The 20,323-nt window shown below is 43.4% G+C and overlaps 1 protein-coding gene across 2 annotated transcripts in view; it reads left to right on the top strand.

The window, feature by feature from the left end:
- Positions 1–20,114, top strand: part of PLAGL1 (PLAG1 like zinc finger 1) — a 47,784-nt gene extending 27,670 nt beyond the window's left edge. The window contains exons 3-8 of one of the 2 annotated variants that reach the window (XM_076333762.1): positions 8,097–8,252; positions 9,340–9,452; positions 11,734–11,883; positions 16,241–16,360; positions 17,944–18,440; positions 18,814–20,114. In XM_076333762.1, the coding sequence (XP_076189877.1) occupies positions 8,097–8,252; positions 9,340–9,452; positions 11,734–11,883; positions 16,241–16,360; positions 17,944–18,440; positions 18,814–20,089 (2,312 nt within the window). In that variant the 3' untranslated portion in view covers positions 20,090–20,114. The remainder of the gene's footprint in view (positions 1–8,096; positions 8,253–9,339; positions 9,453–11,733; positions 11,884–16,240; positions 16,361–17,943; positions 18,441–18,813) is intronic. The other variant, XM_076333763.1, reaches the window with a different exon arrangement.
- The last annotated feature ends 209 nt before the right edge of the window (positions 20,115–20,323 follow it).

Below are 20,323 nucleotides of genomic sequence, written 5' to 3'. Positions count from 1 at the left end.
GTATTAATGCACTTGATATGGTGTGTGTGGCTGCATGCATGTGTATTTATACATACATACATTTAGGAAAACATACGTACTTGGGGGTTTTTTTGCTAGAACAAAGATAGAAGATTCTGGTGTCTGTGTTAAATTACAACAGTAGCATTGGTGTTATCCACCAAAAAGGTCTGACACTAAAATAAATCAGCCAGCTTGCCAAAAATCTCCCCAAAAGAAAAGTGCTCAAGACCAAATAAAGCTACTTCTGCTGTGGGAGGCAAAACTGCTGTGGGAGGTGTAGATTAGGGGGGTCCAAAATGTGGCCTGGGAGCCACAGGGTGCTTATGAGTAGTTGAATATGACTGCCTTGATGGCTGTCTGTATTTCTGTGGACAGGGGAATTTTAGTTTTGCTGTCTGCAGTATGGAAGCTGTGCAGTTTGGACAGTGCTAGTGGAGACCTAAAGCAAGACGGTGTCGCAGCCAGGAGCCACAGCCTGGCACCAGGACCAGCTGCTGCTGACTGCTGTGGGGAGATGAGCAGAGCGCAACAGGAAGGTTTGGCTCTCAGGAAGCTTTTGCTGGGCATTAGGACCACGCTACGCTGACTGAGGCTGTTTCTCGTAAAAAATGGCAGTTGTTTCTGTGAATTTGCCGTTAACCTCCTTCCTTGTTTCTGGATCTAATTTTATTTGACTTCATGCCAAGCCAGTGGAGGGAGGGGGGAGAGAAGGAAAAAAAAAAAAAAACCCTGAAAAATCCAACTGTATTTTACAATTTGATTGTTTGAAATGTATTCAGCTTTCAGCAATGAGAGAAGTCTCTTTGTTTGCGCTGATTGCACATGTAAACTACGGGAAGTGACTTCACTTGAACTATGCTCGTTATGCATATGGGTTCTGATAGCAACCAAACCCCATGTGGTGTACCAGAAATGTGACACGTACATTTTAGTCCCAAGAATAACCAGAAAAAGATTATTTTTTTTAAAATTAGATTTCAATCAATCAGTCACTGCTTTGATCTCAGGTCATTTTAGATGAATGAACCTACCAAGAACTTTGATAAACCGGTTGCTCAGACTGCAGAGTGAAGTTAAACTTGATAAACACACCTACATACTTTCCCTGCTGTTTGTTTTTGTTTTTTTCCTTAACTTTGTGGGAAAGTCCTATAAGCTACTGCCCTTTCAGGCGTTCAAACAGTGAAGGTAACCTTTTTTTTCCCCTCCTAGCTGTGAAGTTTGTAAGATACAGCAGAGCACAGATATCCTGCTTGCTGCACAGGCTTCATGGGATCCTGCTAAAGCTGCTGTGTGCAGTCACATTGCTGAATTTCACAGCCTGGCTGTGCTCTGTGAGGCTTCTCTAACTCTTTTGCTTCTAAGATTTGCCAGACAGAAGGAGCGTGGTAGAAAGCCTCGTCAGGGTTGGTGGGAGGATGACTTTTTATGGGAGGCTGGTTAAATTCCTTCTGGCTATGCCTGTCATAGTACTTCATGGTCGCCGGGCAAAAAACTTAGTGTTCCCAGATGTGCTTGACTGTCATGGTGATTACTCCCTATTAGGAACTAATAATGAATCATAGTTGTTGTTATCATTTATATGTTTGTATAACAAATAGTTTTGGAGTTCTAAAGAGTTTACATACTTAAACTCATGTCTGCCAGGAAAATACACGTGTGCTTTGCGTTAGAAGATTTCTTTACAGTCAGATAAGTGCAGAGTCTCCCTTCTAGAGGCATCCTTCCATAACAGCAGCTGTGCTGGACAGGATCATACCGCTATGAGGCAGGAGCGGGTGCCTTGACGGATGATCTCCCACTGCTGGAGACCCAAGGATGTACCCTCCCTCCAAATCTTCCTTCCTCTTGGGAACAAAGGCAGGGGCACAGGGAGGGTGGGGGTGAGGTGAGGGAAAGTGTCGCTGCAGATCAGCGTCTGGGTCAGGATGCCTAAGGGCTGGGCTCACCTGCAGTGCTGGGTCCCAGTTTTAGGGAATTAGCTCGACCTGTCGAGCTGAACATACAGGGTGGTAGTAAGGCATGGTTTCTGTTTTATTTCTCTGTTTCTGTCTCCAAATATAGTAACTCATTTTTTAAGTTTTACATTTTAGTAGAGTGAGGTCGTGTTCCTATGAACGTGTTTAATGTTAAGAATGATTGCTGGGACGTTTGCAAACCACCTACCGTTCTCCTCCTTGGGGAGAGGGGGCCCCAAAAGAAGCATTCACTCGCAGGGTGCTGCTCGTGTCCGCGCAGGACCAGGACTCCTCCTCCCCCTCCACCAGCATCTCAGAGGCTCTGGTCCGCTTGCCAGCAAGCCTGAGGATGGTAGTCAGCAGGGCAAGGCCTCAGTAGGGGAGCCAATGCTTGCCGGCAAGCCTGAGGATGGTAGTCAGCAGGGCAAGGCCTCAGTAGGGGAGCCGATGCTGCCCCAGTAGCATTTCCCACAGTGTCTGTGCTGGTGGCACCAGGTAGAGACTGTGAGGCTTTAGGGTCTCCGTGTGTCAAAGACATGGGAACCACTACTTGAAATCTATCAAAAGTTTTCCTCTCACGCACTTAGGAGTAAATATCCTTTCTTTTTTTTTTCCCCCTTCTTTTTGGGGGGGGTGTTATTTTGGGTGCAGGGTTATGGAAAATACAATACCTGCTTCCCAAATAATACACTGTGTGGTGCATGAATGTGCAAGTTTGCAGTCTTTGCTCAGGTGAGCAATTACGATTGCAACATCAGCCTGGAGTGTGGTTTCCTGATTTATTTATTTATTCTTTTTTCTCTGCAGAGCTGAGCAGTTGTAACTCTCTGCTACTGCGAGGTTTTGTTGTATAAGATAGAAGAGATACGAAAAGGAGACATTGAAGAAATGTTCATCTGTTTTCGTGTTGGACTAGGGAATCTGTTATTACAGTTAAAAAGTGAAAATCAGTAGAAAATTTAGCATGACAAAATACCAGAAGTTATTGGGATTTGAATAAAATTCTTATCTTCTGAATTCTGGTAATTATAACGAGTTCTCTTTTACTATACTGTAAATAGGATTAATTATTAATCAGTTAAGAGTTTCAGCTCCTTTGTAAATGCACTTTGCACATCAAACTTCGGACATCTAAAGGCTTCTTTCATAAACATTTTTTACAGAGAAAATGTGTGGCAGTGGCCCACAATAATGGGAAAATAACTTGGGATTAACTGTTTGCTAATTGAGTATTTTTGAATTTTTGCCAAATAAATTATATTGTGGAACAAGGTTTTCAAGCTTTTCCAGCAAGGAGTGCTGGAAAAACCACAGGGCAGGAAAACCTCGTGTACCTTTGTGTAAAAAGAACCAAGACTCGTACACTGCACATGCAATGTATATTAGACAGAAGATGTCCATAAGGTATGTATGCAGCATTCCTCTACGTGAAAGCTGAACAAGGCTAACGGAGCAGTACAGTTTTACTCTGGGATAAATTACTGTTGTTTGCTATGCAAATCTTATGATTGTAATTAGGCTAGGCTGTGTACACTGATCTTTGTTCCCTCTGCGTACGGGAGCTAATTCTAATGCTGCAAAACAGCACAGCAAATGTTGAGCACTGCTCAGCCGGACGATTGTTTCTCGCGGGGCGTCTTTGCTCGAAGTGGACGTTTTAAAAGGAATGATTTACCTCTGCCTTCACAGGGCACGTAAATCGTACCGCAGGAATCTTGTGGGCCACTGAGGTGTTCAGGTACCGTAAAGTTTTGCTTGAAAGTAGAGGTTGGAGAAAAAGCAGGAAGGACTGCCTGATAAGCATCTTGTTTTTAGCAAACTGGTTTTAAAAAGTGGTGTTCTGCCACTGATTGGTTAAGGAGCTGGTGGTATGTTCGAGCTATCACAACAGTGATTGCAGTTCCTAGTATGGCTATGTATAGCTCCCGTTATCTCTGCAGCCGGACTTTGTGTAACTGCAGCCTGTGGCTCCTTGCCCACGCTAATGAGCTCTCCCCGAGGCCGGGCTTGTGCCTGTGGGGGTGGCACAGTGCTCGGATGGTGCTGCTGTTTTGGAAACCCGAGTTTGTTAACTGTGCTTGAGTCCAGGTGGCCCGAGCCACCGTACCAGCTTGGCCACTGCTGGCCGCGGGAGCTCATCCCCGTGCAGCGTGGCTGGTCCCAGAGCCGTCTGGAGGACAGGGCAAGTTGGCCGCCGAGGCTGCCAGGCTGTAGTCTGCAGCAAAGGAGAGCTGTCACCTAGACCTGGACTGGGGGGAAGCACCACCACGGTAAGGACAGTACAGGTGAGCCACACTCACAGACCGTTCTCCTCCCTGGGAACATGGCCGACGGTGTTTCAGTCAGCCCATGTGGTGGGAGTGTGTCGTGCAGAGAGCAGGTGTCATTTTTCTGGTGACCCAAGGAGCAGGGGAAAACCTTAGCTGCCGACCATGCCTCCCGATGGCTGGGCAGAAGCGGGAGCAGATGCATTCAGGCACAGGGGTACCAGGCTGGGGGCATACAGGAGATGTACCCTTCTCTCATCCTGTTCAGCAGCCGTTGGCAGGGCACAAGCGCCTCGTCCATGTGATAAGGTGGTGGCTGCACACCCACAACCTGGGCAGAGTCTGCACCTGAGCCAGGCTCTTCTGTAGTGTGCCTCCCCACCGCTGCAGTGGAGTTCAGCAAAGTAAAAATCTTATCAGCTACAGGATCTATTAGCTTGTGTAGTTTTATCTACAGGTAGATAAAAACGGCATTATTTGGAACTTTTTCATAATCGTTGCAAAGACATAGAGAAAGAACGAAGAAATACCCTCTAGGGCACAATATAGCACTGCTGCTCTAAAGATCTAGTAAATGACACGATTTGTTTTTTAACAGCTTGTAACTCCTGTGAATCTCGTTTGTTGCCTACTCATCTAAATAACAGCTAAGTGGAGGAACAGAGGCAGCTTTACTTCTTCTTGCATGCTTGCACATTATCAAGTATTCCTGTAAACATTACATTGAATCCATTAATTTTGTTTGTGTAAATACAATTTAAGGGAGCAGGGAAACTGTAAAAGCATCAAGTAAGGTACTGAAGTGCCTAACAAAAAGCAGAAAAAGATCTTCACAGAAAGTGATTTTTCTATCAATGTGTATTTCATTTCTAGTGCTAATACTGCAAAGTGTGTGTTGTTTCCATAGCTGGATGCTCCATATTTCAGAACAGGTTAGAGTGTGTTCTGAGGCTGTTGAAAAAATTACATTTTACTTAAGGAGCCAAGTTAAAAGGGGGTGTAAAATCTGTGTGAGCTTTGCAAACGGGTGCCATGCTGCAGCTATGATAATGTGTACATTCCTTCCCCAATGGCATCTGTAATTTAGCACTGAAATACAAAGGATCGTGAGTTGGTCTGTAATTATCACCGAGGAAGAATATCAACTTGACAGTTTTGCGCTGTTAGTTTTGGGGGAAGAAATTGCAAAGACCCCTGTTCCCCAGGGTAGTCCCTAAAGTTATTATATTTACAGTGGCTCAATCCTGTGCTTCTGGTACACCTTCCAATTTTTAGTGTGCAATAAATTCAGAGTCAGGCTACTAACACGTTGGTGTGGGGTCAGAAATACTGTGTAGCGAATGTTATTCCGGGATGCCTGTTAAACAACTAAATCAGCTAGTTATCTTCATATCCCATCCAATGAAGCACAGAAAATCCTAGAACAAGCCCTGGGCAGGTCTGGATATTTCAAGGTGCTGCACAGTGATGCCAGGTCAGAATCCCAAGCCCTACTAGCAAGGTGCTTAAAAAACACTTCCAGCTCTGCAGCTAATTTCATTCAGTGCTAGCTGATGGCTTCATCAGGCCAGTTAGGTGTGCCTCCTGGGGAGCCGTCTCTGGGGCCCCTAAGCTCGGCGGCATGTTCAGCACCCGTTCAGATGCAAAGCGGTTCCTGATTTTGGAGGAGCACCTCCCAAGCGCCCGTGCCACATGAATCATTTCAGACCTTACGTCTTGGCTCCAGAGGACCAAGGTGGGTTAGCTAACAGGGCACTCATGCTGAATTTGGAGGATTCAAGGGAGACCCTTTTCCCCTTCTTTCCCTTTCCAGCCTTCCCGTGAGCTGCCCACCCTGGGGCCTCTGTGGTGGGCACTGCCCTGGGACGGCTGGAAGGTTTGCACAGGAGCTCAGTTGTGATGAATCACAGAGGCATGGCATGGATTGATAAGGTCGTGTACTTTACGATTAGATACATCCTCCCTTTAACAGCGGTTCTTTGTCTCCATTTTGCTTTTGGTAATGTGTTTCGGCAGTTTGCATACAATGACTCTCCAAGCAGGAGCTGTTTGACTTGAGACAAAGTTGCTATTATTCTAGGTAAGCTCAGGAAGCCTTCATAATTTTGTTATGCCCTTGCCCTCAGAAGACGTAGATTGTTGGCAATTTATTTAAAAGCCAATTAAGTTAAATCACGAAGAAAATATTTTTTTTCTTACAGCCTAGCTGTAAAGGACTTTCAGGTGCATAAAGTAGTGTGTAACGAGAAAAATGCACCCTGCAGCTGTATTATTTATTTTTTGTGCGTATTAAGTGGTGGCTTGTAGAGTGGAATGTTCTTTATCTATAGCACTAGCAAAAAAAATCATGTATTTCAGCTATTCATAGTGCAGGTGTGCAGTCTGGGAGCCATGGCAAAAGCAAACTATTACATGGTCCCAAAATTATTGAAAAATATGGACTACTGCCATGCCTGCGACCTGGCCAACATGTAAGTCTACCTCCTCATTTAGAGTTGATGGAGAGCCCAAAGAACTCGGTAGGAACACTTCAGGCTTATTTGGGGAGATTTTGGACTAGACTCTCGAGTTGTTTAATTTAGTCAGGTGCCTACTTGTGTTTACAAACTGAAACCTTTTCGAGCTACCCTGAAAATTGCATTTATGATGCTACTGTCCTTTCTCAAAGACCGTCTCCGATGTCTCTCCAGGCAGTGTCTCCTGAGCCTTTACGCTTCTCTTGACCTCTCTTTGGCTACGAGCCCCTGTCTGTGGTGAAGCCTCACCTCTCCTGCCCCAGTCTCTGCTACAGCATCCTGTGGCTCCCTTGGACTCTCTCGGCTGTTCTGGCTCCCCTCCTCTGCTGCTTATTGTCGCTTACTGAATAGACTTGCTCAGCAGAGTTTTTAGAAGTAAAACAAAATGAGGTAGTCATGGATGACCAATATCAGCTTTTCCTTTTAACTCAGTCGTAAAGCATTGTTGGCTCGCTGGTTTGGTTTCTACTGTCTATAAAAAGGTTTTGTGCAAGAAGTCCCGTTTTTCCCATCGCCCTGTGTGACACCAGTGCCGGGATGACCTTCTGCTGGAGAGTGTCATTGCTGAGTTGTGTCGCTGCTCCGAATGAGTTTCCCTGGCAACCAGTTTGAGCTACACTGAACCAAAAATATCTCACTGTGCTGGGGGAAAGTCAGTTTGCAGCCGTGCATTTCTCATTAACGACTTCTGTATGGTTTGTGTGTTCAGCCTGCAGATGTCATTACTGGGAACCGATGACTGGGAGATGCAGCAAGCCCCTTTTGCTTACTTCCACAGGCAGCACAGTCTACGAGAAGGCTGCCTTTGTGTGATTGTCAACTGAGTTGTGACTTTAAGACCCATTGTACTCGTTTTTCACGGTAGACCGAGGGTCTCGTCTTCTACTGAGAATGGTCTGTGCAGGCTCACAAAGTCACAGTGATCTTTCTTGGACTCCTTGGATCTCTGCAAATTACCTTGATTATTACTAGCAACTTGTCCTTCTCACTTCTATATAAATATATGCACCTTGATTTATAGGTGTGCATGCTGCAAGCTCCAGTTTTGCTGCCTTCCTAGTCACCAAAGGTAGAGTTTGTGACACCTCCAAATGAGCTTGTATATAAATCTTTGGAGGTCAGGACTCACCAATTCTCACAGGAGAGAATGCACAAACTGGAGGTCTTGTTTCAAACCTTCCTAGTTCGGTTTTGGCTTGCAGATAAACTTTTCACTACCTAATGTAGAATAGTGGTGTGAAAAAAAGCATTGGTAATTCAAGATGTGTTCTCAAGGTGACAAAATTAGAAGAGACTAAATTGGAGAGCAGTATGTCATTTTTAGTAACAGGTTCCCTTTTCTGGATTTGTAGGGTGTGAGGATTGCGGTAAAAGCCTTATAGGAGAATGCAAACTCCACGGACCACTCATCAGGGCTAAAGATAGGGTTATTCCTAGCCGAGCCCGTCTCACCCTACCTCATTACCTCACTTTGCGAGTGTTGGAGCTGCGAGCTGGAAACCAGCAGAGTAAGTATTTTAGCTCTTTTTCCCACAGTTGAGAAAGAGGAGGCAAAACTACTAACACTGGCTTGTTTTCATGAATAACTCAAGGCATAATCATTGGGTATTAACAGTATGAAGACTACTTTATTTTCAGCTGAGCGCAGCTAAAGCTTACATTCAGCTACTGTTTTTTATGACTGATTTCTAGTAACATCGATGCATAGACTGGCGGCAGGACATTAGCCAGAGCTGGTGTGACACTTAACTGTGAGCAATCAGTTAGCTCTGTTCAGTCAATACAAGTTTAATGAATGTTGAATTTGTATCTAATAGTAACAGCCATGCACTATTACTTTTTTTTTTTCTTTTCCGAAGCATGCAAAACAGGAAAGAGTATTCAATAAGAGGTCAGAAACAAAATGGTAAATTACATCCCTCATCCACCCCCTGCAAACTCAAAAGAACACAGGGGGTTAATTTACCTTTTGCAACATCTTCAGTTCATGTCATAGGAAGACTGTTGTTTCCTTCTGAGGGCAGGGCGGTTTGAATGCCTAAACTTGAACAAGGGAACTACATCCTTAGTGTGCGAATTTTCCACAGTTACCTGTGTAAAATTAGTCCTGCCTAGATTTCATTTCAGAAAGAGAATGACAAGAGGCCTGTTATCTTGCACCATTGGTATTAGGCAGGGGAATAACTAGAATGATTAAGACGGCTAATGCTGTGTTTTTATAGATTCTCTCCACTCATATTGGGAGAGAACCACCTTGTAAATTATGCCAACAAACAGAGCACTATGATAACATCAGCTTGTAGATTGAAGAATATCTGCACGTTTGTGTTGCATATTCAGTTTAATATCCTGTCATGGATTTTTAGGCACTTTTGTATTCAATGTAATAACCCATTTTAAAAAAAATCTCTGTACATATTTACATCACTTTCAAATTCTTCCCGTTAGAATTACTTACCTGGGTTATTTGTCTAGAAGAAGAATTCATGTGTTCAGCGCTATTGTGTTTATTTCCACTTTCACAACTGTAAATATATAAGAAATAGTTTGTGATGTCTATACTAATATTAGACTGGTCTTTTTTTTTATTCACAGTCCTTGGAGTATTTGCAAAGAAAGTAATACAGAAGAGAACGCAGTTTGGTCCTTACATTGGTCAACTGTCTACAAAACTGACCCGCTATGATGAGAGCAGGCTAGTCCTGCAGGTAAAAACCCGGTGACTTACTACAAAGTGCATATGTGTCTTTAACAGTTCATATGTATTTATGTATTTTAACCAGTCAGTTTGCCTTCTGATCTAGTTAATTAATTGTACTTCTGATCTGTATGTATGAATGCAAATCACATTATTAGACAGCACAGCATAACCTGAAGTACCAAAATGTTCCTGTGTATTGTGTTTTCTAGAAGTTTGCTTTCCTGCTTTCTAGTTTTACCACTTCCAGGGTGATTTGCTTGTCAGTCTAACAGCTCTTCATAAACTTTTCGCAGAGCATGGCTACTGAAAGTATCCAAGGATAGCACTGTCTTCCCAGATAAAACAAAAGGATTTGTGCTTAACACCATGCCACTGGGAGGGTTAAGTTTGTGCACTGAGTTAGCAGTAGTGGCAGAAATGTGCACTAAGGCACCTGCTTAGCAGTGCAGGGATGGGGAAGCATTCTTAATGATGTGATTAGATATAAACTTTGACACACAGTGCACTAACTCAGTTTATTTAGTCAGATTGTTATTTAGGGCTGGTAATATCCCTTGCTGCATGTGCAGATACTGATCGTCTCATCTGGACCGTGACACTATTGTTTGTACTTTATCCAGCACAAATAATGGCCTCTCAGGAGCAGCCTATCTTAGACATATCTGCATGCACATCCTTTCCCACAGGAATTCCTTGGGAGTGATAGTTGATCATAATCCTCTATGCTCCAGTCTCTGCATTTTGCGGCACGGGGTCATGCCTCGGCACACCTCACTGTCATACAGTGAGTCCATGGTCAAGCCACAGCCTCTGTCAGGACTTCCTGACAGGTCACAGTTCTTCCAGAGCCTGCGTTTCATATCAGGCCCTCTCACCCCCCAGGAGAGAGGTTCCAGCAGCAACTGTCCTGTGACATGCTTTATGTCTTCATTGGAGCTTTCTCTGGAGGCTTGGGACTGGAAAACACTGTCTGTTGTGGAGGAAGGCATGGAGATACAGATACTTCTGTAATTTCATTTGAGAACAAAAGTAACAGCTCAGTAATCGCTGTGAACTTCATTTGCTCATGGAAGTCATGTGAATGGTCTGCCAGGAAAGTAACATTGTCCTTCTGTGGGATTTTCATGGCATGTTGACACCAGAGAGGATTTGTTCTTCTCAATAACTAAATTTCTTGTCTTTATGAGACACTTTAATTGCTACAAATGCAGAAAATGTACTTCTTCTCTAACAAGCTTGCGAGCTTGGATGAGCTGAGCACTCAGTTCCTTCCTCTTCACCAATCCATTGTAAACCACACCCTATCCTCTATCAGATAGTCAGCCCCATTTGCTTAAAAGTATACAGTGATAAGCACAGCTCTGGCTGATGAATAGACTGTTTCTTCAGGAGACTAGACTCCCAGATTTCCTACATGACAGCAGTAGCTGCCTTGACTTCTCCCTAGCAGCATTCTGAGTATGTGACCAAACTTGTCCAACGGGCAGGTGATTTCATCAGAAACATGACGAAGTTAGATAAAATAGGTCCCAGAAGCAATGGAAATGCAACTTGTTTTGCAATTAATTGCTCACTTACATGGTTAGTAGACCAGATACATGCTGTGCTGACATCTGTTGTGTAGCTTCAGCTGTCCGTGTTTGAGACTATATTGCAGAAAAGCAACTGTCTTGTACGGGGTCGGGAGCATTTGCCTCATAGAGGCATTTCTTGGAAAGGAATCTAGGAAGAATGAAGTAAAGCAAAAAGAAAGAGATCTTTCTGGCACAATTGTTCATTTGTATTTACTTTTGCATTGTTAAGGGGAAAAATAAAAGACTCTTAAAATGCTATTATATCATATGTTACCTCTCTGGACTTACTATACAAGTTACACAATTGTTCCATGCAAAATGTAACATTAATACGGCACTAAAGTTTGAGATTATCAAGTACTCAGGAAGTACATTAAGGCATAAAGCTTATCTTTCTACCTGCCTTCACTTAGTTCTTATAATATTATCTTTATATAACATAAAAATGATGAAATCTAAACTGGAAATACATACAAAGGCCTACAGTTATTTTAGTAGCTGGGTGCTCGGCAGGTATTCGTTCTTCACTTTCTTTTGCACTCAGTGTTCTTTAAGAGTGATCTATTTCAAAACAACCACGATTTCAAAGGACGTATGACCAAGGCAGGGTATATAATGGGTAGCCATGATTCCAAGTTAAAGAAAACTAATGTGCCTCTATACAGGACTTGGTTTTATCGTGTTCATTCTCCTGTCCTCCCCCTTTTGTTTCAGGTACTGAAAGATGGAGGAAAGTACTTTCTGGACACTCCCAATGAAGACTGTGGAAACTGGATGATGTTTGTCCGGCTAGCCCGGAACCAAGAAGAACAGACCCTTGTGGCTTATCAGCACTGCGGAGAAGTCTACTTCACAACTGTTAAGGTAGTTAAACCCACATTGCTTCACCAGTCATCCAAATGGAAATTCATAGGCAAAGGTTCTGAAAGGCTAACCCTTTTACAGATGAAAGATTGATTATACTCAGGCAACTGGATCTTTTTTACATACCACCTTTTACATCACTTATTCCATAGTAAAGCAAGCAGTGTATGGGGTTTTCCAGTAAAAGGCAGTGTGTACTTACTGTTGTGGGTAGTGAAGAAACTGAGCAGAACGAAACAGAAATATCATTCATGATGGCGGTGTTTAAACGTGAATGTTGCAAAGTTCTTCAGTTCCAGATGGGTACGTGGTGAGATTATCTAGCAGTGTTACATTCAACAGTACTTAATCCTGGAAAGAAGAAACACATTCCTTTCCTTTATTACCTTTTTGGACACACATTGTATTCTGAGCACACTACCAGGTGCTCAGGAACAGGGTGCTAAGTAGAATCTTTATGTACTATTTTCCACTCTCGTTAAATCTGAAGACTTAACTGCACAACTTACAGTACTGTCACGTTGCCATGAAATGATCAGTTTATGTTAGAGATTCTGGACTGTGGCTTTGTCTGAGGAGAGAGAACAAAGTACGCTGTATTTATAAATGACACTGGAACATACAGCCTTGATTTTTGTTGTTTTGGCCACTTTCTCAGGCAAAGTTTGTTTTAATCAGAACTTACTCTTTTGTACACTTAGGAAACTGGTCTGTATGTTGAACTTTCATTGTTTTCCTTTTTTATTCTTAAGTTAATGCTTGTATATCATTGTGGGCAACATTAACAAAAAAAAAGAGAGAGAATACTAGTCAAAAGAAGTTACTGTGGGATTAAAATCCAGCATTTCAGTTTTATTTCCAAAATTGGCACACATTTCTGTGGGATAGTAGTGTTAACTTTTGTTCCTCCATTTTTCTTTCTCCATCTGCAAAGTGAGAAAAATATTTACCGCACAGTGATGGTGTGAGAATAAGTTAATGCTGAAAACACTTTTATAAAGTCTTTTATAACAGTGTTACATATAGTTGCTTTTGGATGAATAATAAAATAATTTAAAAAAAAGAAGAAAATCAATGTAAAACAGTATATGCTAATCTGAGACAGTGTTCAGGCTGTGTTTGAAGTTCTGATGCAGTCCATACCATTTGAGATTTCAGTTTGATTTTTTTCAATGCATACTATACGTGTAGAACTGACAGGATTAATAATACTATATTTGGGAAGCATGAACACACGCTCTTCAAAGCAGTTGTAGTTACAAACTGGTAATTTACAATTTCCAGTGTAATTTAAATATTATTGAACCAGCTCTCTGCTGACTTCAGCAGAACTTTGCTCACTGGCATTAATGGAGAGTTGCATCCTATATACTGACATGAAGAGTATCTTAGGATGAGGAATGTGTCTTGGAACTGTGCTGTGTATCATTGGGAATTACTTTGGTTTTCTTGCTCCTAAGTCCCAGTATCATTCACAGTACTGTGGCATCCTGCAGATTGTCCCCCAGTCAGTGAAAGTGATAGGCTTTTGCTACACTTAGGCACACCCTGCTGGTCATGTCATGAGGCTGCCTTAGGGCTGGTTATGAAGATAGTTTCTCAAGATACTTTGAATAAAGTCTCTTAAGTTGGGAGTAGAAGGATTGAATCCTCTCCCAACTGTTTTTACAAAGAGATGGGGTTTCAGTGACATGAAGCTGCAGCTACAAAAGCATACATGTAAATGGCATGCTAACAGCACCGTTAGCGTACTTGCTGACCTAATGACTGCAGTCCCTAGAAATAAGTATTTTTTAAAAGTATAGAATTATGAGGAAGTAAAAATCATCCATGGTTGCTATCTGTCTGATCACAGGAGAGTTTCATGTGGGTGCTACCATAGCTTTCTGTTATTGTCACAGGTGAGACAGAATAAATGACAACTTGTAGTGGATTTGGATACTGGTGTTTAATCTCAGTTTTACTGAGAATGAAACTTTTACCTTACTTGACTATTTCACACACTTGCTCTCCCTCCAAAGTCACATTGACTAGGTCTCAGCTTCCCACAGAGGAGGCTCTGCAGAGGGACCTGGACAGGCTGGATCGATGGGCCGAGGCCAACTGTATGAGATTCAACAAGGCCAAGTGCCGGGTCCTGCACTTCAGCCACAACAACCCCATGCAACGCTACAGGCTTGGGGAAGAGTGGCTGGAAAGCTGCCTGGCGGAAAAGGACCTGGGGGTGCTCGTTGACAGCTGGCTGAACATGAGCCGGCAGTGTGCCCAGGTGGCCAAGAAGGCCAATGGCATCCTGGCCTGTATCAGAAATAGTGTGGCCAGCAGGAGTAGGGAAGTGATCGTGCCCCTGTACTCGGCACTGGTGAGGCCGCACCTCGAATACTGTGTTCAGTTTTGGGCCCCTCACTACAAGAAGGACGTCAAGGTGCTGGAGCATGTCCAGAGAAGGGCAACGAGGCTGGTGAGGGGTCTGGAGAACAAGTCTTCTGAGGAGCGGCTGAGGGAACTGGGGTTGTTTAGCCTGGAGAAAAGGAGGCTCAAGGGGAGACCTCATCGCTCTCTACAACTACCTGAAAGGAGGTTGTAGCGAGGTGGGTGTCAGTCTCTTCTCCCAAGTAACAAGCGATAGGACAAGAGGAAACGGCCTCAAGTTGCGGCAGGGGAGGTTTAGATTGGACGTGAGGAAAAATGTCTTTACTGAAAGAGTGGTTAAACATTGGAACAGGCTGCCCAGGGAAGTGGTTGAGTCACCATCCCTGGAAGTATTTAAAAGACAAGTAGATGAGGTGCTTAGGGACATGGTTTAGTGGGCACGGTGGTGTTGGGTTGACGGTTGGACTCGATGATCTTAGAGGTCTTTTCCAACCTTAATGAGTCTATGATTCTATTATATTCTATCGCCGCTGGTCCGGGAATGTTGGGCAGAAAGTCATGACAGTATCATGCTGTGCAGCTGTTTGTGGGTACCAGTCTCAGGTGTCACTGGCCAAAGTCCCGGGGCATCCCCAGGCATTTGTCTCTGTGGAGCTCCCCCAGGCTTGGTTTTCTGCATCTAAATAGACTCTATGCAGGAGCACAGTGCATAATCGGCCTCCTAGTTGGTGGCTCTGCCTCATGTCCTTTATTGAGTGGAGAATTCAGCACATACTATTTCTGTTTAGGTCATGTGTTATCCAAACGTACAACCAACCCATACTGGTTGTAGTTAGCAAGCAGCCTTGTTCTTGGAAGTTCAAAAGTTCAGTTTTTGACATCATACACACAATTACCTGTCACCTGTCAGCATTCACAATCTAAGTTGTCTTTCACCTACCATGCTTATCCAACACCGATGTTAAAAAATGTGTGTTTTAAGATTTCACATTTTGTGGAATAAGTCTCAGCTGCTCTCCTTCCAGGCTAGTTTGTTCTTTTTTAGTGGCACAAGTTTAGTTTAGTTTAAATAAAACTACAAGTACAGTGCAGATTGGCTCCACCCCTGTTGCAGCAATGGTATTTTTTATTATAGATGAAGAAAATTGTGTACAGAGCCAGGGAGTCATGTAAATCTTGACCCCAAAGCTAGTTTTCTCCTTTGCTTTTAAATAACCAATGGATCTTTAGCCAGTGAGTGTAATCACACCTCCTTTTTTCTATTTGCTGTATTATTGACTGAACATATTTGTCAGAGGAGGTCATAGTCCAGTCCAAGAAAAGATTTGGGCAGGCATGACTGGATGGGAAACTGCAGATTATGGGCTCCCTTAGACCTGTGCGGGAAGGCTTCAGTGAAAGGAGGGCAGAGGTACAATAAAGCACATGCAGAGCGAGCCTGACACATGAGAGCCAGCGTGTGGAAACATGCAAGTTTGACTTGCAGTCCACATATTGATCAACTCTGCATGCACGCTCTGTGAGTGCGACACATCCAGGAGGCATCCAAGCAGTTGTGCGTTCACGATGCGTTTCTCCTTTGCCTGTACCCTATAGTTCAGCATTGTGTCCAGTGGGCTTCGAAACATCGAGGAGTAGGCATGGGATATTGCTTGGAAAGACTGCTGGATGTCTGGACATCACAGACAAATAGATCTCGCTGAGCAAAGGTCATGAGGGCTGAGGCACCCCTCCTGCTGTTGTCCTCCCAAAATCTCTTTACGTATGCATTTCTGCTTTTAGAAACTGTGAAGGTGTCAAATGCTAGTGGATAGTAATGCTCAAAAAGTGCTTGAATTTTGAAACTAAGTTACCAATAATTTAAACAGATTCAAAGAATGCAACTTGGGTAAGGACACAAATTGCACACACACACACCCCCCACCAATCTTCACTATAGGAAAACTGGCACAAATAAACATACACTATTTTCTTCCATTCACAGCCGATTGAACCCCACACAGAATTGAAAGTATGGTATGCTGCCGATTATGCCAAATTTATGGAAGCTTCTGCAGTCTTCATTAAAGAAGAATCTGACATCTGTCCTTTGCCTCCAGTAGCAGTAAGTACCCCTAATCTGCATTCAAGCCATCACCAGACATAGTAAATTACAATTCACATGCTTTCTCTGTTTATGTAATTCTGGTAATGCTAGAGTAGACCATAGAGTAGTAGGCTAACACAAAGCCGAGAGCAATTTTAACCAAACAGCTATGCAGAGAAAGGCTGCTCTTCCTCTCCTGTGTTTGTAATCCAGTGGAGCCACTAGATATAGCCAGAAGTAAGTGGCACCAGTGGGATGTGTTGAAAAGACTTAATTTGTAGACAACCAAGCTGTCCAGCCTCAGACTTCTTTCACCAGTTCCCCCCTGTTATGCTCTGACCGGTTGGTCAGATAATGCGCTGATTATTTCAGTTTTTCCTGTGCAATAACCCTTCTCTTCTAACCCCAATACCTTCCCCTCTGTATGACAGTAAGAATCCTTAAACTGATAGGAAAAGTTTGTAAGTGTTGAAAATATGACCCTGAAGATTGATATCTACGCTAGGAGGAAATGTTAAACAGGGAATATGATAGAACCAGGAATTCAGAGGTGCTGCAGGAGGGGAAGTAACCCCGTTGTTGCATTTGCATATGAGAGCTTTAGAGTATACGCCAGAAAGAAGGGCTGGGAGGGCCACAGCATCAGACGCAGATAAGGTGGAGGAGGGCTCTGTCTGTAAGTAAAGACAGAGTGGACATAGCCTCACCATGTTCTCCAGAGCAAGCTAGCCCAAGAGCAAGGGGAAGTAAGGATGGTTTATGAGAAGCTTAAGTAAAATATAGAGACAGCTAAGGAAGTACATGGTTGTGTATTAATTGGAAGTACATTTCATCAGTGACTGAGGGTTTTTTGTAATTGTTTTTCATTGGAATTTTTAAAATGTCAATATTTAAAGTGGATTCAACTGAATCCAGTAGAGCTTTTATTTCCACAGAAATAATACTTCCAAATAATACATTGCTTGCCAAAAACCTGTTATGTTTTAATGCCTCTAAGTCAGGATGGGCTTGAGATCCCCAAACCTAAGGTGTTTCTTATCAATTTTAAGAAAGTCTAATGCCAAATGTCAAGCTAAGTGAGGAAGTCTCTCCTGGAGGCGTTGGCCATTACCGTCCAGTAAAGCATGGAGTCAGCCCAAAACGTAAGGAAATCCTGTATGGCTAAACTACAGTTGCGTGCAGAAACGCACCCAATTTTTGTATGGTTGCAATAGCAGATAAATTATGTCAGTCTAAGGATGAAGTACAATTTGCAACTGCTTTTATGAGTAATTCCATAAAAGGAACAAATGTAGAGACTTTGAAATTCAGTAAGCACAGATAAACAAAGGTGAAGGACTCAGGACTGTTACAGTAAATGCTAAACAAAAACATGGAAATCGGTATTTAGCCAACCATTTTTTTTTTCCTTCTGGTTTGTAGACTCCTAGAGAGAATCCATTTCCAATTCAACAGCTGTGTGGTAGTACATTGAAGTAAATATCGCTAAGGACAATGACAGGTCTTGGGAAAGCCCAGGAGAAGATGTAGGGTCAATGAGAAGAATATGACCTTTCCTTAGAACGGCTAATAAGAAAGACCTGTTTCTGTTCTCATTGCAGAAAGAGTCTGTAGACCCTTGGATATGCTCCAGCTGTAGAAGCACTTTTGCAACTTTTGCTCTGCTAGAATCTCACCAGTGCATCCATAAAGACCGGGTCCTTACCACCAGGTTCAGACCACCAAATAAATTGGGACCCGTAAAAGCAAAAAGCAAACTCAAAGGGAAACTGAGAGGAGCGGCATTAGGCAAAAGCATTGCTCAGTGCTACGGGACCATCTCCTGTTCCTCTGCTGCAAAGCTTAGCTGTGCCAGCTCAGGAAGCAATTGTGATGCTCTTGTGAGGTTTATACCTAAATGGAGAAATGGCCGGTCTTCACTGCTGAAGGGAAGAGAAGTGAAGCAGCCGGACGGCTACCCTTGCCGACTCTGTGGGAAAATATTTGATTCCATTGACAAGCTCACAGTCCACACTTACGCGCACAAAGGGGAGCGCCCCTACAAGTGTTCACAGCACGGATGCACAAAAGCCTTCATTTCCAAATATAAACTGCTCAGGTACAACTCTGAAGGCAATCCTTTTCTGGTGGGTGTGTGGGGAAAAAACCAAGGACATCTTTTTCCTCTTGAGTGTCCTAGTGACAGTTAATCCCCGAGTTCCAATTTTTATTATTCCTGTTTTGGTAGAATTGCAGAAAACTAATCTCCCTCAATTGCGGTGGCTGCTCAAAAAGATTACGTTGAGCAATTTTAACCTACTCTGTGCTTTATGATTAACACCTTTCCCCCAAAAAAAGTTAGGCTTTTACTAATAATCTGAGAACTTGTGAAATGCCTTCCTTCAAGAGTGCCAGTGTTTTCAAGTCTTGAAGCTGTACTGTGTACTAGAGTGAATGTAAAGGCAAGTAACTTTTTTTTTTTTTTGTCTTAGGCACTCAGCCACTCATTCTCCACAGAAATCTCACCAGTGTGGCTACTGTGAAAAGACCTTTCACAGGAAAGACCATCTAAAGAATCACCTTCAGACTCATGACCCTAACAAGATGGCCTTCAAGTGTGAAGAGTGTGGCAAGAAGTACAACACCAAGCTAGGCTATAAGAGACACTTGGCTCTTCATGCAGCCACCAGTGGGGACCTTACCTGTAGGGTATGTGCCCAGGAGTTTGGCGGTACTGAAGTTTTGTTGGAACACCTCAAAAGCCATGCAGGGAAACCAACTGGCAATACCAAGGAAAAGAAACATAAGTGTGACCACTGTGAGCGTCACTTCTATACCCGTAAAGACGTGCGGCGTCACATGGTAGTTCACACAGGCTGCAAAGACTTTCTATGCCAGTTTTGTGCCCAGAGGTTTGGGCGGAAGGACCACTTGACTCGCCACACTAGGAAGACTCATCCACAAGAACTGCTGAAGAGCAGGTTGCAGAACGGTGACTCAGTGGGTCTCCTTGACCAGCTTTTTCCATTCAGGCTGAAGGAAGATGCCAGCATACTGTCCCCTTTTCCTGAAAGGGTCTCTGTGCAGAATGGGATTTTGAATAGTTCAGAATCAGGGGAATACAACTGTTCACATCTTCATTCCCAGACAAGCTTACAAACTGCTCTTCCTCTTGAACCTTCTCCTCATTTGCAAAGGATGGGCTGCGCAGACAGCCTGCCAGCTGTCCATCCCACACCATGCTCAACAGCCGTTCCTGCCAACCTGAACCTTCATCAGCCTAATAAATATGACCTTAGTTCTACCTCATTTGCAGCAGGATCCCTCAAGAATCTACCGATAAAAGTGGATGTTAAAGGTTACAACGTGCATCTTCTTGAGGACCTGCCGTTACCAGAACCTCAATCTCTCCACAAAATCAGTCTGGAAGAAGCTTCCTCAGGGCCTGTAGGGGATACTAACAAGTACCCAGTGCACAAGGAGACAGAGGCAGCAGCTGAAACTACAAGCCTGCCTTTCATGGATCTCACTCATGTGATGAGTTTCTGGCAGCTCCCATCAGGTGACAACCAGAACACTACTGGGGACATCACAATGGCATTTGGTCCAGAGGAACCATCACACAGGCTGAATGGCCTCAGCCAACAGCAAGGTCTTCAGCTAGCAACTGGTGGGATGGCCATAAACCAGCTGCATCATCTTCCTCGCTCCTTTCCATCCACTACAAATTCTGTAACGTTGCCTCATTTTCACCATGCCTTCAAATAACTATCACTGGGGGGGGGGGGGCGGTTCCTTCTTTTTTTAAGACTGTGCTTCTTTCTTAAATGTTAGGATGGGGTGGTTTTGGTTTGGTTTGGTTTTTAAGAAAAACTGCCCCAAATGTTTTCAAAGCATGTTATGAACATGGTAGTTAAATTCAGGATGTTAATAAACAAGCAGCTCTATTTTTCATACTACTACTATTAGTTTTTTAGCATATGACAATAGTAGGACTAACGT

The sequence above is a fragment of the Aptenodytes patagonicus genome, chromosome 3, assembly GCF_965638725.1.
Source record: "Aptenodytes patagonicus chromosome 3, bAptPat1.pri.cur, whole genome shotgun sequence".
NCBI lineage: Eukaryota > Metazoa > Chordata > Aves > Sphenisciformes > Spheniscidae > Aptenodytes > Aptenodytes patagonicus.
The sequence above is the reverse complement of the archived record's forward strand: the minus strand, read 5'-3'. Positions and strand labels throughout refer to the sequence as shown.